The following is an 18,113-nucleotide window of genomic DNA, read 5'->3' as shown; positions in this document are numbered from 1 at the left end:
TCGCGCAGTGATGCAATTTCCAAATTCATTTTCTGGAACTGTCTGTCTGCACTTTCTTCATACACTTGCAAGAGCCGCTCCTTTATAGCATCGTACTTGTTGTTTTCAGGTGGTGAAAAACAGATATCACTGATTTGCTGCAGTGTTTCGCATCCTAATTTGGTGATAACAAGGTCGTATTTCGCTGCGTCTCCTAACTTTTGCGGGCGTACTATGGTTTCTAGTTGGAAAAACCACAGTCTCGGCATTGCAGTCCAAAACTCTGGTATGCGAGAACCGACGCTGATTGCGGCTAATTCTCCTTGTCCTTCCTCCATCTTATATGTAGCGTCTCTATCTGAATCTCGTTTTTCTGGTGTTGGCGTCGGTTCCGTAGCTGGTGCTGCGACTTGTTTTCCTGACATGGGAAACATAGCGAGTTGATATCACTTCTCACGCCACGTCACTTCACGTATCGTATCGGGCTGAGATCACGTCGGGGTCACCAATGTTAAGTTGCGTGAATAAAGGAGACAAGTGAAACGCTCGGACGCTAGATATCAACTGGTTTATTGTATGAAATAAAATTGTAACACAACGCACGCTCGCAAGTCGCATCTTGCGCTGTCATCATTTTCACATATTTAGGTATAACTATAAGTACGTGTCGCCACAATGTTCCCGAGTTTTTGCGTTATGTATTGCATTTTTATGTTTTTTAGGCTAATGGTGAAAGACTACGATCGCGCCCGGCTTCGCTTGTACAACTTATATTATATACTAACCTTCATCAAGAATCACTCAATCTATAAAAAAGAGCGTGCGTGCCGAGCACACGTGTCAGAAGTGAAACTTCTTTGACAAGATTCAAAGGTATCAAAATCGTCGCCTTACTCCAGGGCGTGATGTTATTGGCATGATGTGACCTTGAAATTTTAATCAACGCGCTGAAAGAAGTTTCACTTCAGAAACAAAAACAGTTGCGTAATTTCAAAGATCTAAACATACAGAATACAGATTAGAGAATACAATCCCGAGCATGTTTTTCAATCCCGGGATTACGGGATTTTTTGTGGGTAATCCCGGGATCCCGGGATAGTCCCGGGATCCCAGCCTTATGTGGGAATTGGGTTCTAATAAAAAAAAAATGAAGTATAGTTTCTCAAAAGATGTTTTTAATATGGTTAGTTGCAATAATACTAAAAAATAACAAAATATATATCTACAAATCAAAAGCCCTATTTACAATTTCGGAAATAGAATCTTAGAAATATCAAAGCATCCAATACTTTCGTTCAGGGAATCCCCGATGGGGAATTACCCCGCAACAATATTTTGATTTGATCATTGATGTGATCGGATGTTCGGGCCCGTCGCGTCGGGGAGAAAAAAAATCCGAGTGGGAAAGTCCCTTCTAAGGTCTACTATTATTAGGGCCGTACCAGTATAGTCCGTATCCGTATCGTACCTACCTTAGGTTTGTTTTTTATCGTTATATAATTTTATGCTAAAGTATAATCTACTCTAGTCATAGTTAAGGCGCAACGGATCGTAGAATGCAAAATAGAATAGCTGTTTATATCAATCCCGAAAATACCGGGATTAGCCAAGTACAGTCCCGGGATTTTCGGGATCAGAAAAGGGTCGGGATCCCGGGATCCCGGGAATCGGGATCCCGGGATTGTATTCTCTAATACAGATACACAAATGCCGGAAAGCGACTTTGTTTTATACTATGTGATTATAATTATTTTATTCTACCAGTATATTAGATTATCCCACTTATCTAGATTCGAATCCTCTGGCCTAGTTAGTAAGGAAAAAAAACTCAAACTAATTGAGCCTTCATCCTTTGAATTTTTAAATCGCAATGCCGACAGATTTTTAGAAATTTCAAAAGCTTATGAGGATAGGAATCAAAAGTATATTACACACAAAATATTTTATATCAGTAAACGTTTTAATTAATAGCTCTAATAAACAAAAATGAAAAGTGAATATGTCATTCCAATAATTTTATAACGTACTAGCGGTCCACCCCGGCTTCGCCCGTGGTACATATTCACGTTTTCTCTACATAAGAACCACCCTCGAACTTCAAGGAATATTATAAAAAAGAATTAACGAAATCGGTTAAGCCGTTCTCAAGTTATGCGCTTACCAACACATTTTGGGATTCATTTTTATATTATAGATTTATATTTGAACTCGGTTGATAAAATAATTTAAATTGTATATCTATTAACCACTTGTTATAATAAGAAAAGTCCAACTACCTATATTCAATAGCTTTATATCTCAATCCAGAAATATGACTATTTACTAAACTAAAAGTTCCATAACAAGGACAATTCGTTTATTTCCAGCAAGATAACGAGCTCCGAGTTATATCATCCGAACCACAAATGGAAGAAACTTTATTTGAAATATATCCTACATATTTCTCGTTTTTCATTACAAATCCTCAGAAACTTGTTAGCTTTTGTCTAAAGTTTGAATGGAGTTTTTAAATTATACTCGTATTTTTATATTTCATACTTTGTGTTCGCTTGTATTAAGGTCAGTGGGATTGATAGAGTTGCGAATGTTTCTAGTTACTACTAATAGAAATTCTTTGTTAAGAAACTATTTAGTACAATGAAAGTGCATTATTAAATAGCTCTTTTCTTCTATACTTGTTTTCTCAGTGATCAATGCTAATAGGTGCATCATTATTACTTTTAAAAGAAAAGAGTTTATAGAAAGTAAGTTGAAAGTTTCAATCCATTTACTGTGACACAAAACACAACAGAAGTTTCTACTGTAAAATCATAACGCACCAAAATGATAAAGAAACAACAACATACACTGTTAACAAATATATTTATAATCAATAATTTGTATCACGTTTAAACAGTAACGAATCAAAAGAGTTACTAAAACCTATGTATACTTATATACAAACAAATAATACTAAAAAAACGCTACCAAACGGTACGAATAATTTTCAATTACGCGCTGGATTGTTAGAAATCGAGCTGAAAGCCGAAGCCGAACCTCACTCGTCTCTGTCGGTCTAACATGGAGCTGGCCATCAACCTCACCACTCGCGTCTCACTAGCCTCACTGAACATTACATCCTTTTCGATTGTAAACCCACCACACCGCTGCGTATCAACAAATATTTTTAGTTCCGAGCTGTTCTCGTAACTTTTATGGAGCGCCACGCTCATCACTGTACCGGCTTTGTTCTCGTTCAGTATTGTCGCCATACGCAGGTCGCTTGCAAATTGCTTGAACAGGCACAGCTGAAATCCCATATTGCTAACGGTCGAGGATAACGCATAGGTCGGTCTCTCGTACCTCGAGCTAACGGATATAGTGGATAGAACCGTGGATAGGGGCTTAACTCGCAGCTCCATGCCAACACTGAATTCTGGCTTCACTTTATAAGTCCATTGGGTGATTAAACTAACTGTCTTCGGATCGACGTCTTTCATATTCATCGAGAAGGAACTGACCGATCTGTCGCCGGTGTTCTCGAGGACCGCTTCCACTTCTGACGAAATTAAATTCTTTATTTTCGTCGTCATCCTGATTTCTAGATTGTCTTCGAGCGCCTCTCGGTACGTCGCAGTGGCCGACCCCGCTAAATCGATCACGAGACCGTCATCGATATTCTTTGACTGCATTTCCTTATGAATAAAGTGTGAATAGCATTTGTATGAATCCTTCGGTTTGCCGAAGTTGTAGTTTTGCACTAGTTTCGCTTTGTCCATTATTTCTTTCAATATAACAAGCTTAGCCCCGATAAAACACTTGGGGAATACGCTTTTGGCCTCCGCGTGGATGTCACTCAACTTTGTCAAATCCGTTCTGTCTGTTTGTAAAATTATTATGTCCTTCTTTTTCGGCAGGAGTTTCTGTAGATTCATTACGAAGTTGTTAACTTCCTCTTTAAACTTACTTTCTTTTAAATCCATTGTTTGTTTTTATTTGTATTTATAAAATTATTTTTACAGGTTGAACGTCATTGACCTGTGTTTTTTTTTTGGTTTGACGTATTAGTAGCCAATGTTTTTAAATAATTGCACCTGCACTTTACGTCACAAACAAGTCACAAAGTATTTATAATTTATTTATTATACTTTATGGATGTATGGATGAACATTTGTTTATTCTAAAGATATTTAATACCTTTTAATACGAATAAATTAATAATTTACTGTACAAGCACAGGTACAAGTAACGGAAACCTGTATAAGTGTATAATGATACTCGAAACACGATATCGAGATCACTTCCAAGAAAAATATATCAAACGTGTATGACATACGTATCACAAGCTCATGTGGATCAAATTACAAATCTCAGTCGATTGTTCACATAACGATCACTTCACAGTCACGACATATTTTCTATAATTATTATTAATGTATTTCTTTGCACAATAACGTTAATATTTCGAACTAAAAGAGATATTAAAAACACGTGCGATTGAAAACGAGGCTAGGCCGACACTGACGAGTGACGACCAAGTGACGACTGACTCGATAAGCTGATAATAAAATAGCACAAAAACGCGTTTAATACAAGCAATAAAGAAAAGTAAGAAGTATGTAATACAATAAAATCTAAAATTTAAATTTTTAATTATGTAGGTATATCAATTGTATAGACTAGATTTAACAATCGTTTTAGCGGTCTATGCAAAATCTTGGATCTAAAAATAGGCGCAGCGCAATGGTTCGTTTCAATCTAGATATTATGTAGAAAATAGAATAGATCACCATTCGGTCGATGTGTTTTTGAAGTAAATTGTACCTTAAGCTTTTATTCTAAAGCTTCGTTTCCCGACGAGTACAATATGGGGGTCTTTGAGCGTACCTAGAGTGAACCATCTAGGGAAGCGCGTTCCATCTTAGACCACATCTCAGCTTAACATCAGGCGAGATTGTGGTCAAGCGCTTCCTTATTGCCAATAAAAAAAAGTTAGGTTAGGAAAAAATCAATGTGCAATATTTACATATCAGGTACCTACAACAAAGTGTATAATGTTTCATGAAAAACAAAACAACGTTAACACTTAACGATCTTCATCAAATATTTTCATGATTACACGGCCAAATAAAATAGGTTATACATTTCAAGTGGTCTCTTTAATTTGCCAGTGTTACCTTTTAATCCACTGTCGGAGACTCGAGAGTTATATATTAGAACAACAATTCACCACCTGTCGAGAAGCGAGATAACTTTCAGTAGAAATGAGAAAATAACAAATAAACTGCTTGCGAAATAGTTAAAAAGAAATTTAAATTTACTTGCTCACTGCAGGGTATGCTCACATTTCATAGATGGCTAATCCGCTCTGTACATGTTTTTTTTAAGATGACTGATATTTACGACAAAAAAATTATACTATGTATATTTGAAATAGTTTGTGTGAAACTGTTCGTAATAAAATCTATTAATCGTAAGTATGTGATGTGTTGTTCTAAAAAAACAACTTTCCAACAATAAACTTACTGCAATTGCCTTCAATTCACTACCGATTTTTATCGAGACATACCATCTACGTGACATCATAATTCATAACGTAGGTATACGCAAACACAAATGCACTTCCTATTCCATCACACTAATTTTTACAGATTCGAAAGCACGAGGCCCTATTTGCACAGTTCTAGAAATTTCAAAAATCGGTGACCCCTCAGTATCTTTACCATTAGCCTAACGAACTAGTCAATAGCCTAGGTTTTTTCCTATACTAAAAGTCGATAAAGTAGTAGGAACCTAGTTTTTTATTCGAATACTAAATGAATGAAACGGGTTAAATGTAATGAAAGAAATAGCAATTTTCATCCAAAACAAGATTTATCTTTCATTTAAAGTGAACAAATTTTCACGAGAGCTCGTTCGCAAAATTCGTTGAGACATAACCGTTATATTTGACGATGGAGCTAAACAAAACATAAACTACTGGGGTCTTATTTAATTGGTGGGGTAAAGTTTTAATTGACTGCCGTTTATATTGTAATTGTATTGAGTAGGATTATCGTGGGGCTAATTTTAAGGCATTTCATGTGTAACTCTTTTTATATTATAATGTTATTTCTATGGTTTGATTGTTATATGTTTTTATGTGAAATTGCATTAAACATAAACTGAAGTATGAAACATAAGCTTAGAATTTTACTTGGAATTTTATCGAATGTGAAAGCTGTTTATGTTATAGTTTTTAGAGTTATTTAGATAATTTAATGTAAATATTCATCATCATCATCATCATCATCATCAGCCCATATACGTTCCCACTGCTGGGACACGGGCCTCCTATGAGGGTACAGGCCATAATCCACCACGCTGGCCAAGTGCGGGTTGGCGGATGACACATGTCGTCGAACTTTTAATTCTTCGACATGTCGGTTTCCTCACGATGTTTTCCTTCACCGTTCGAGCAGTGGTGATGTTACAACATGCGCAGATAAATTGAAAAATCAATTTATTTCCTGCGCGCTCGCCTGGTCTCGAACCACGGACTTATCGATTCGAAGTCCGAGGTCTTACCACTGAGCCACCACTGCTCTATGTAAATATTAGCGCCATCTTATAGCTCTACCTTATTTTGAGGACAAATGTCTAAAATAGTATAGTAATTGTAGACGAAAACAATCTCAATACAAACATTATAGTAGAGCCATTTTAATAGGCAACATTTGACAGTTCAACAAAATTCAACAACGTAACCTAGTAACGACGACATAGAATAACATGATATTTCGTTTTGTTAGAACTGCACATTTGCTTAACTTTTTTCAATTACGATTACATATTTATAATAATAAGGACCGATACAAGTAATTTTAAGATTTCATTTTACTGATAAACCATCCTAAACATAATAAACAATTTCTGAATTGAAGAACTGACGTCGCTACAATTTTGTGTCAATAAACCTTTTTTCTTTTTAAATACTAGGGACGTTACTCTAAAAATCGAAATCTGACATCTAGAATCGAATGCATTGATTACTTGTGAATAAAAATCATCATAAATTAATAAATTCGATTGACAAATGTTTCAAATCCGTATCGATTAATACACTTTAATCGATGTTTTTAAGCAGGTTACTTCTCTACGAAGATAAAATTGATAGACGTCAAATGTTGCCTATTAAATTGGCTCGACATTACATATCCGTCGTCGCTGATTTCAATGCTGAGGTTTAGATATTGATTTTTTTAAGATTTACATAAGTACATAAAATAATCCTTTATCCAGAGATTTTTCACCAAGTGTAATGAACTGACGTACGTGATACAGTCTATAATTTTGCTAAATTTGAATATCTTTTTTTACTGTATATTTTTAGGAAACATACGTCGAACATCGCGTTAGAGTATATTAACATATTCTGTGCTATAACGATGTATAATAATTTTTATGTCACCTGTATCTACGTAAAATTGCCAAGATTCATGATGTTAAAAGAATTAGAATTAGGTTAACTTTTTAAACACTGATACAGATAATTAAATAGTTACTCATTTACTTACAACTTGACTCGATAAACGCGTAAACTTTATTTATTTCTTTGTAAAAAATAGATCACAGAGATACATAAACACGTTAGCACCACACCCACGAATGCTTTTGATCAACAACGCATTTTTTGATAAACAAGATGCATTTGAGAGGTTTTAATCTAAACGCCATTCCGAAACTTAGCTTGTTATTTATATTTCGACAAACTATCTAATTATTAAAATAAACCTCCCAAGCATCCTTAAATAAGGAGAGTTTTGTTCTAGTTAGCTTTCCATTGACTTGGTCTAAGAAATAATTGTGCAAGTTCTAATCTGAAACTGTTGAACATCTGCTGTTCAAACTTCAATCGCAAACACAAAGTTGGCTCGACTCGCGGTTGGTTGCAAGTTAAAAATCACATTCTGAAGATGTGGGAATTAGAAGTAGAAGAAGGATAAAATAATTAGTAATTTGTTTCGAACTGAAAATGTTCTGGGATATATAATGGTACATTAAAGTCATTGCAGAGCTTCTATCGCGGACCTTGAGCGCGGGGACCGAATCCAGAAATTCCGTTACGAAAAAAACCTCACGCTCCCCATTCCGACGGGCACGGAGGTGTGGCTTGAAGGCATGCTATGCAATAGCTTTACCGTGGCAGTCCCCGAGTGCTATCACGTCTTTTTTTATTTGATTTTGATAATGTAAGACAAACACTTATCTATTTAAATCTGGTTACTTATTAGTCTCTGTACTCTACTCTAATTTGATAGAATTATAAAACAATTTGCGACAGCACGATGAAATTAGAAAACCATTCAACTTTAACTTCAAAAGCACGAAATATCGATAATGAAAATAAATGAGTATCGTCCAAACCCTTAATACTATTTAAATCAAATTAATTCCACAAATACAAAGAGATTAATTACTTTAGACAAATCCATTGAACTGTTGCGTAATTTATTTTTGCAATTTTGACAGCGATCGCGAATTAAAAGTTTTTGGATAAAAGCCTCCGGAATTAGAAGGGTTGCAAGAAATTCTCAAGTTAAACAGATTATTCCCAACAAACGGGTAATAAATTTCGCTTAATGAAACGCTCGGACAAACGATAAATTTATATAAATAAGTAAGTGAAATTGGAATTGGCGCGACTGCGATGCTTTCTTTGTTCAAAAATTATATATTTTTAGTGCTCTTTGAACAAAATAACAGAAATATTACTTATTGTTGGTAAATATTATTAATGTTAAATACCTATTTGCTATACCTACGTACAAGTTTTGTACAGAGATTAACCTTTCTGAAAATTATGACGGTAACAAAAACAAAGGGCAGGGCGCTCTTGTATGTGCGCAGTGCGATGCTAAATATTAACACTAAGGTCTTAAATAGCGAAATTTTATGGAAATTGATTACTGTTCATCACTTCTACATTAAAAATGATAAATAGACCTAGATAAAGTTTAGCACAAAGATAAAAGTCTGGATTAATACATAGGTAACTTTATCCATGTATGCCCTTAGCAAGTGAAGCTGCAGGTTGAAAATAGTTACCTATGTCTAACGGTGCATTTACATCAAACGAACATAGAGCTAGAGCAAGAACATTCTTTCGTGAACTTTTAGTGTAAACTAAGACAGTTTTCCGTGTTGTTTAGTATTAGAACATTACATAGAATCTTTTCGAACACTAAGAACAACTTCGATGAACAAACTTATCCTTCACTTATCTATAGTCTATACTAATACTAGCTTACCGCCCGCGGCTTCGCCCGCTTTCTCTAAAACGATTTGAGATTTAAACTATCCTATCTCTCAAGTTGGATCGAACTGCACATGGTGTGCGAATTTTATTATAATCGGTTAAGCGGTTTAGGAGTCCATTGAAGACAAACATTGTGACACGAGATTTATATATACATATATTAAGAGATTATAAAGAGGAATGGTTTGTGATTATGTATGTATGGTTTTCACGCATAAACTACTGGACCGATTTTAAAAATTCTTTCACCTTTAGAAAGCTGCATCTTCACTGAGCAACATAGGCTAGGTTTTATCCCGGAAATCCCACGGGAACGGGAACTATGCGAGTTTTTCTTTGAAAACGCGGGCGAGGCCGCAGGCGGAAAACTAGTTATCAATATAAATTTAAACCTGTACGTACCTACTTATACCAACTTATATAAACAAAAATATTTAAATACCCGAATATACCCGGCTATGAATTTTAATAATTGAATGTACTCGCTGCAAGAAAATTTACATTCTTAGCATAACTAAGTTGGAGCGGTAAGTTTAAGCACAGATTAGGTAACGTGTTCATGAAGTTTAACTTAGTAGCTACAAGTTCTGTGCAACTTGGGGATTCACTACATCCGTACGCATTAATATATTTGGAGTTAATTATGCATTATACATATCATACTTTTTGGTAAGTAGTAATTCTAATAACTCTACGACGAAGCGTGTGTTCCCTCTTTTAAGTACATTTACTTCTTTCTGAAACATAGACTGTATTTTTTATTTTATTAAAAAAAATATATCTATTTCATATACAAAGGAAGATCGGAATGCAGAACGAACAACAAACCAAATATTTATAATAAAAAAAATTGAAATCGTGCTTATGAATTGTGCACATGTTATAAACGAGCCTACATTATTATGAAAAATTCATTCCTAATACGTAGCTAGATAAAGGGCTAAAAAAAGGCCAGCAAAGCACCTGCAACACTTCTAGTGTTGCAAGTGTTTATGGGCGGTGGTGACCACTTACCATCAGGTGGCCCACCTGCCCCTTTGCTTGCTCTGACATAAAAAAAAAAAAAAAAAAAATAATTTTCAATGTAAAAAGCAAACCAGGCAAATTGCCAGAAATGAGACTAAGCTATTATAATGAGGTTGAAGAGAATCTAACTAGTATATTTTACACACTTATTACGTGATTTCAGCGCGCTAATGCACTTACTGAGTCAGCGACTAGTTTCAGTAGAACGGGTTATATTCATTATGGTGTATTCAACCGCGGTTAGAGGTCTATGTATTATATAAATGACACTAATGAGTACATGCATACATTAAAGTTCTACACTTCTACATGTGTCATCTTAATTTTGAATATTTAACACGGTTTATCTACATGGCAGAGTGTGAGTACATTAAATATTTTCAATTAATTCATCCAATTATATTTTACGCAATAAAATAAAAAAAAAGTTTTCGTATACTCTGCGGAGTGGATGTAGATAGTCCCTTACCAAAACTAATATTGCAGCCGTGGTTTGTGTAGTCCCAAGTTTGATTATGGCTTAATAATTTGAAGCGCATCTCATAGTTGGACCGCAAAACTAACGATGTCTTACGAGCACCGCTTGCAAATCATAGATATTCAATTTTATCTACCTATACTAATATTATAAATGTGAAAGTAACTCTGTCTGTCTGTCTGCTACTCAATCACGCCTAAACTACTGAACCAATTTTCATGAAATTTGATATGGAGATATTTTGATACCCGAGAAAGGACATAGGCTACTTTTTATCCCGGGAAAATGACGCAATCTCGAAAATCCCACGGGAACGGGAACTATGCGGGTTTTTCTTTAGCTGCGCGGTTGAAGCCGCGGGTGGAAACCTAGTGTACCATAAATCCAAGTCGGTTTTCTATTGTTCTTGGTTTTGTAACTAAATTCACATACAGTTTGACTACGGCTTAAATAATACGGCTGTATAGAAAGCTTCCCTAGCCCAGATTTATTGCTGTCTGTGGTATGCAAAATTTATTCATATGGTATTATTGTGGGATTTTTCCAATACATTATATTTGTCGCGACTAAAATTTTAATTTTACATTCAGTAAACATCTTCAATACAATAAAAATGAATCGCAAAAGTGTTGTTAATACAGTAATATAGCATAACGGCCGAACCGATTTCGTTAATTCTTTTTTTAACGATTTTATTAGCTTCATTGTATAATATTACTTGAAGTACGAGGATGGTTCTTATGGAGAGAAAACGTAAACATGTACCACGGACAAAGCTGGGGTGGACCGCTTGTTGTAGATAAAAACAATCAAAGTGAAAAATGAATATTTTTACAGAGTTTAAGTACAATCTGCAAACATTGGATTGTTTTGCATATTAAGCGAACCCTCATTAACAATAATGTTTTAACTTCGAAGCGAAAAAAGGTTATCAACATTAACGAAGAACCTTCCGTTGAATTTAAATGAAACAAAACGATAAATAAAAGGTTTCTCAACAGTGTCAAATAAAACAATATAATTCTTCATTCACTGCTTGTCTTGCCCTTAATGTAGTACGAAGCTTAGGGCTTATTGTCTTAACAGATTATAGAGACTCTCAGAGCCAAAGTTAACATAATATGTTCCAGGCGATTTTCCTAACATCGCGGGCAAATTAATAAAGTTCGGACTTGAATATTTGATATAATCCTGTATATTTTTATTTTATTTTAAAAGTAAAACGTTGTCAAATTGATCTGATTTTAAAAGGACATCTACAGCCGGCTTTTCTTTGTAGAAACTGCTTTCCGAATCGATAAATTATTATTTTTCTGTATTTTGACGATTCAAAAGCGCTTGTATACGTCTATAAAGCGTCTATAAAATAATTTTTGGGTTTGAGTTTGAAAATGTGTAACTATATGCTTCAATTAATTGTTATTTACATTTCGATCTGAAACATTAATGTCTATTTCAATCAATGTATATATATTTGTTTTTGTTATAATTAATTAGCTTCCAATATCGCATAAATCATCTAAATAATGTTTTATGAACCAGGGATCGAAATGGAGATAAATAAGGCACGTAGTTAATAGGCATGACGAATGATTTTGAAATCCTCTTCCATAATGTGTGTATACGTTTACTATACAAGAAAAACCCAATATTTCGGTAATATATTTAAATTTAACGAAGATAAAAGCCATTTTTCAAAAAATATTTATCAACTGTGCCAAAACAGCTCGGAGGTGTCATGGCGAAAGCGTGACGTCACTCTTTAGTAAATACGTAATTATTTGTATGCATTGCGAAGAAAATTTAAAAAATATTGATTTAAAATGTATTATAGAAACTAATTTCAAAGTTTATAAGTGGTGTGCAGTATTGCATTGTGAATCCACATTAAAATAATGCTCAAAAATGTGTTAGTAATTATTTTAAGCGAGAAAATAATAAGAAATGATTGTATAAAGTTGGCGCGGAGAACCCCGAAACACGTATTCGTGAATTCGAAATTATATTTCTGTTCTGAGTCGATAAAGCATACGTGAAACAACAGAAAATAAATAAAAATGCGTATTCTCAACATATTCATAACAACAAAATACATCTGACGTGAGTTGTTTACTTAAGCGTGACGTCACGTGTGTTTTAGTCAAAATGGCCAACTGCAGAATTTCAATCTTTTATTTTATTGATAATCTCATTAATCTTAGTGTTTTTAAGATTTTTAAGTCACTATATTGAATTTATTTATTATACATTTTCCCTTAAAAACACTAATACGATCATTTATGGATACTGTCGTCATGCCTATTCTATTGATAATTTATTATTTCGATCATTTGAGTTTTCTCATAATTACTCCTTGTTCTCTTGTAGTTTTAAAGTTTTAATTACTAAAATACACAATATATTATTTAGGTAAAAAATAAGTATACGAACTTAGAAATTTTGTATAATATACTAGCTGACCATGCAACTTCCTCTGACTAAAGGAATGTTTTAATTTACAATCTTTTTTAGAAAGAAAGAAAGAAAGAAAGAAAAAACATTTATTTCAAGGACAATAAAGAACATCAATACAAAAAATAAATAAACAAAACTAAACTAAAAATGAAAATAACATAAAATTTACACACAAGAAAGAAAGTAAAAAAGAACATGAGAAAAAAATAAAAATAAAGAAAATCAATTGTAAAACAGTGTCCTTGAAAAAGGGAAGCCAACTCAGCATTATCTATGCTGCAATTATGCACACACAGAGCTTTTAATTGCCTCTCCACTCCTAGTCATATACCATGCTAGAACTGAAAAAAATCTCCTTTTAAATACTACATACTATCCCAGGTACACACGCAGAACCCAGCTTATACCGACCGAGTATAATCTTATGCAAATACAGACCCTTCTCAAGATTTATTCATCACCGATCTTAGATTACAAAATAAAGTACAGATGGAGCATGACAACCGCCCGTCGCCCTTGTCAAAGAAAATACGAAATCAAAAACAAATACGTCGCTGCACCAGTGCTATAGCGCATATAGTGTCATGCAATACGTCAAAAAGGGTTTGCAATTTTAGTAAAAAAATGCCGTCTTGTGATAATAAAACGCTGTAAAATTTGTTCCCGAAAACAAAAAAAAAAAGATAAAACATCGTTTCACAGGTTTTCTGTAGATTATTTGGCTGATTTATTTCTTTAAGGTGATTGCTACGATCTGTTCCCAGCCAATGTCCCGCTAGATGGCGCTGAATTCTACATTTCTAGTTTATTTGAGTTTTTGCGTAATTGGAAAAGATTAAGGTCGTAGGAATAGTCATGGCGATTACTGAATATTATATTTTATTTAAATATGTCATATCATTGCCTTAAAATCCACCCAATTCGGTAAAACCATGCGTTTTAACATCTGTCATTGCATACAGGGTCGTTTACACACACAGACGTATACAAAAATGATAAAGATTGAACTCTAGATGGCGTGAATGTAAAACAAGTTTGGCGTGTATGTATTTGAGTAGATAGTAGCATATTATATTCTGAATTTCTGATCCATGCCTATTCACTCAAAACTACCTAATAACACTAATGATTTGTAACAGTAAATTATTTCAATAGGTAGGTATTTGAACATTTCCCAACAAGACGTAAGAATAATTATTCGTAGGTATACAAGATACAATAACAAATCTAATACACTATTTATTATTTTATTATTTACTAGCGGTCCGCCCCGGCTTCGCCCGTGGTACACGTTTACGTTTTCTCTCCATAAGAAGTAAGAACCATCCTCGTACTTCAAGGAATATAATAAAAAAAGAATTATCGAAATCGGTTCAGCCGTTCTCGAGTTATGCGCTTACCAACACATTTTGCGATTCATTTTTATATTAGACTAGCGGTCCGCCCCGGCTTCGCCCGTGGTACATGTTTACGTTTTCTCTACATAAGAACCATCCTCGTACTTCAAGGAATATAATAAAAAAAGAATTATCGAAATCGGTTCAGCCGTTCTCGAGTTATGCGCTTACCAACACATTTTGCGATTCATTTATATATATATAAGATTATGTGAAAATAACCAGGAAGGTGAAAAACATATTTACGAAAACATAGTAACATATGGCTGTCGCTACAATAATTATATTTCAATTTTATCTTTTTATACCTAGTAGAACTGGCCGACGAATAAAAAAAATCGTATTAGAATACAATATATTACGGAACAAAAAAAGGATTGTAACTGAATTAGGTAGGTATGTTTGTTTCAGGGCGCACCGTTTTCGACGACGCGACGCGACGCGCGACGTAAGCGTATAGGTATAGGTACCTACTTTGCTAAAACAAACTAATAAAATTGTGTGTCTGTCTGAAAATTCGGAAAAGCATATTTTGCAAGTTTGTGATTACTTTGATAGTTTACCGATTTATAATAATTGTAATTGTAATTGTATAATATATAATTTGCAATGTGGTGAAATTTCATAAAAATCACGGGCCAATTTTTTGTTTTGAATCCCACCGAAAATATAATTGCGTTATTAGAATAATTAATTACTATACCTACCCACGATCAATTATTACAATATAGTCTCAAATGCATACTAGAGAAATATTGCAATTTGATTCAATTAAAATGCATAGCATACAAAAATAAATTCACAACACAAGAAATTCCGCGCGCAAATCATAGCGCGTGTCAATGAAATCAAGAATGTTTTATATCAAGCCGACGCGGACGAGCGACGACGCGACGCCGAACAAAAGTACCTACGACGGACGACCACGCTTCGAGTTGCCAAACACACAGCCAAACAACAATAATGAGTAATAAATTGTTTACAAAAAAAACAAGTTTTCCATTTTTCTGTATGAGTAGACAGAACTTCAAAACGCCACCTGCTACGGTTTATATTATGAACGATGGTTATAAAAATAAAAGTTATATTTGTTGGTGTAAACTATTTTATTGATCAATAATTTTGGAATTTAAAACTGTCAACATTGATTACAATAAAACGCAGTTTTATTTTATTACACTATTGTTTTTTTATCAAAACATGTATTTGAAGTACCATATAATATTATGCTGATCCAAGCATTTTCACTCAAAACTAATATCACTAATGATTTGTAAAAGTAAATTATTTCAATATACATTTCATAACCAACAAGTAAGAATAATTATTATTATTCCTACCTACAACAACAAACCTAAAACACTATTTACTATGGGAAAATAACCAGGAAGGTGAAAAACATTATATTATTATTTACGATTTCGACGCACTCGACTTTTAGTAAAATATAGTAGGTAAACATAATATTATGGTTTTGATTTTTGCTACTAGTATAAGAAAACTGCGTGTTCAAACTACTTGTTTGTCTGTCTGAAAATTCGGAAGTACTTTGGTACTAGTTTACCGATTTATAATAATATTGTATATATCGTTGTTTAAAAAATATTCAAACACAATAAAATATGATATACTGATTTATCACTGGTTTCAGTGATGAACTGATGAGTCAATGTTAGCCACTATACTTTCGTCATACGTGTGTATGATTGATGTGATTTGCAACGTGGCGTGGTGATATTTCAGAAAAATCACGGGTCAAATTGTCCCACCGAAAATATAACTGCGTTATAAGAATAACTATACCTACGATAAATTATACATAATACAATATAGTCTCAAATGCATACTAGTGAAATATTTTATTTGAATCAATAAAATAAAAAAAAAATAAAAAATAATAATAATACAAAAATAAATTCACAACACAAGAAAATCCGCGCGCAAATCATAGCGCGTGACAATGAAATCAAGAACTTTCGAGCCGACGCGACGCGGACGACGAAGGAGCCTAAACAAAAGTACCTACAATCATAGGCGGCTCGTGACAAAATTGTATGGCCGTGTTCACTTGAAATAAAACAACGAAAATAGGTACCTACAATAGCGTTAGCAGTACAAAAAAAATGAGCACCACATTATAAATGTCTATTTAATATTTATACACTAAAAATTATAGAGTATTTCAAAACGAATTCAATTATTATTTAGCAATAATTAGAAAATCCCCGAATTTGCATTCGTGATCGTATTCATAGTGTTTGTCTACACTAATATTATAAAGAGGAAAACTTTGTTTGTTTGTTTGATTGTAATGAATAGGCTCATAAACTACTGGACATTTTACCAATGTTTGCAAGTTTGTGATTACTTTGATAGTTTACCGATTTATAATAATTGTATACTTATATCATTGTTTAAAAATATTCAAACACAATATGATATAGGTACTGATTTATCACTGGTTTCAGTGATGAACTGATGAGTCAATGTTAGCCACAATACTAATCACTTTCGTCATACATGTGTATGAACTATGATTGATGTGATTTGCAATGTGGTGAAATTTCATAAAAATCACGGGCCAATTTTTTGTTTTGAATCCCACCGAAAATACATATATTACTAATTGCGTTATTAGAATAATTAATTACTATACCCACGATCAATTATTACAATTTACAATATAGTCTCAAATGCATACTAGAGAAACATTGCAATTTGAATCAATTAAAATGCATAGCATACAAAAATAAATTCACAACACAAGAAATTCCGCGCGCAAATCATAGCGCGTGTCAAATGAAATCAAGAATGTAATTTATATCAAGCCGACGACGACGCCGAACTAAAGTACCTACAGTACCATTTACCTTCAGTGTACAATACAGTTTACAGACCTACGACGGACGAACAATAATGAGTAATAAATTGTTTACAAAAAAAAACATAGTTTCTAAGGTCATTAGTTTTATTTTATTTTATTGTTATTTTCTTTGAACGATTGGAAATGAAATTACTCAATTTTTACACAGAACTTTGATTTATTAGAATTATGCTCATTATGTATAAGATAACGAACGCGAATGCACGACATCTAGCGCGTCTTAAGTCTAAACATCGCCTTTCGTTTAGACATTGACGCGCTAGATCTGTAATAAGTATATAGTCTATGCGCTAGATGTCGTGCTTTATGTCGTGTTTCGCTTGGCAAAAGTCACGCACACTACTGTAGAAGTGTCAAATTTTTCCGGTATTTTACTGTTGTTTTTCTAAGTAAATATTGTAAATTATTGATTAAAAAGGTCGAACGCGCACACATTTCATTATAGAGAAGTGATAAAATGATTAGTTTTAAAGAAATAGTGTCTGTGTTAAGTGTTTAGAGGTAATCAAAAATGTATGGAGGGACGGTCGGAACATCCACCTTAAGAGCCGATTTTTCAATCCTTGGTTAAAATTTATCCGTCCAATAAAGTATTACACGAACATTTTAAAATGTCAC

General features: G+C 33.6%; 1 protein-coding gene across 1 annotated transcript; it reads right to left on the bottom strand.

Annotated features, from left to right (window-relative positions):
- Positions 1–2,822: 2,822 nt before the first annotated feature.
- LOC123697839 (mitochondrial import receptor subunit TOM40 homolog) lies at positions 2,823–4,014 on the bottom strand. Its single transcript, XM_045644402.1, has one exon. The coding sequence runs from the start codon at positions 3,939–3,941 to the stop codon at positions 2,985–2,987; it is 957 nt and encodes a 318-aa protein (XP_045500358.1). The 5' UTR covers positions 3,942–4,014; the 3' UTR covers positions 2,823–2,984.
- Between the last annotated feature and the right edge of the window lie 14,099 nt (positions 4,015–18,113).

Source organism: Colias croceus, chromosome 15 (genome assembly GCF_905220415.1).
Source record: "Colias croceus chromosome 15, ilColCroc2.1".
NCBI classification, from domain to species: domain Eukaryota; kingdom Metazoa; phylum Arthropoda; class Insecta; order Lepidoptera; family Pieridae; genus Colias; species Colias croceus.
Note: the sequence above shows the minus strand (reverse complement) of the source record. Positions and strands in the feature narration are given on the sequence as shown.

Coding starts and splice junctions, on each gene's coding strand:
- LOC123697839 (XM_045644402.1), bottom strand. CDS start 3,941: ATGGATTTAAAAGAAAGTAAGTTTAAAGAGGAAGTTAACAACTTCGTA.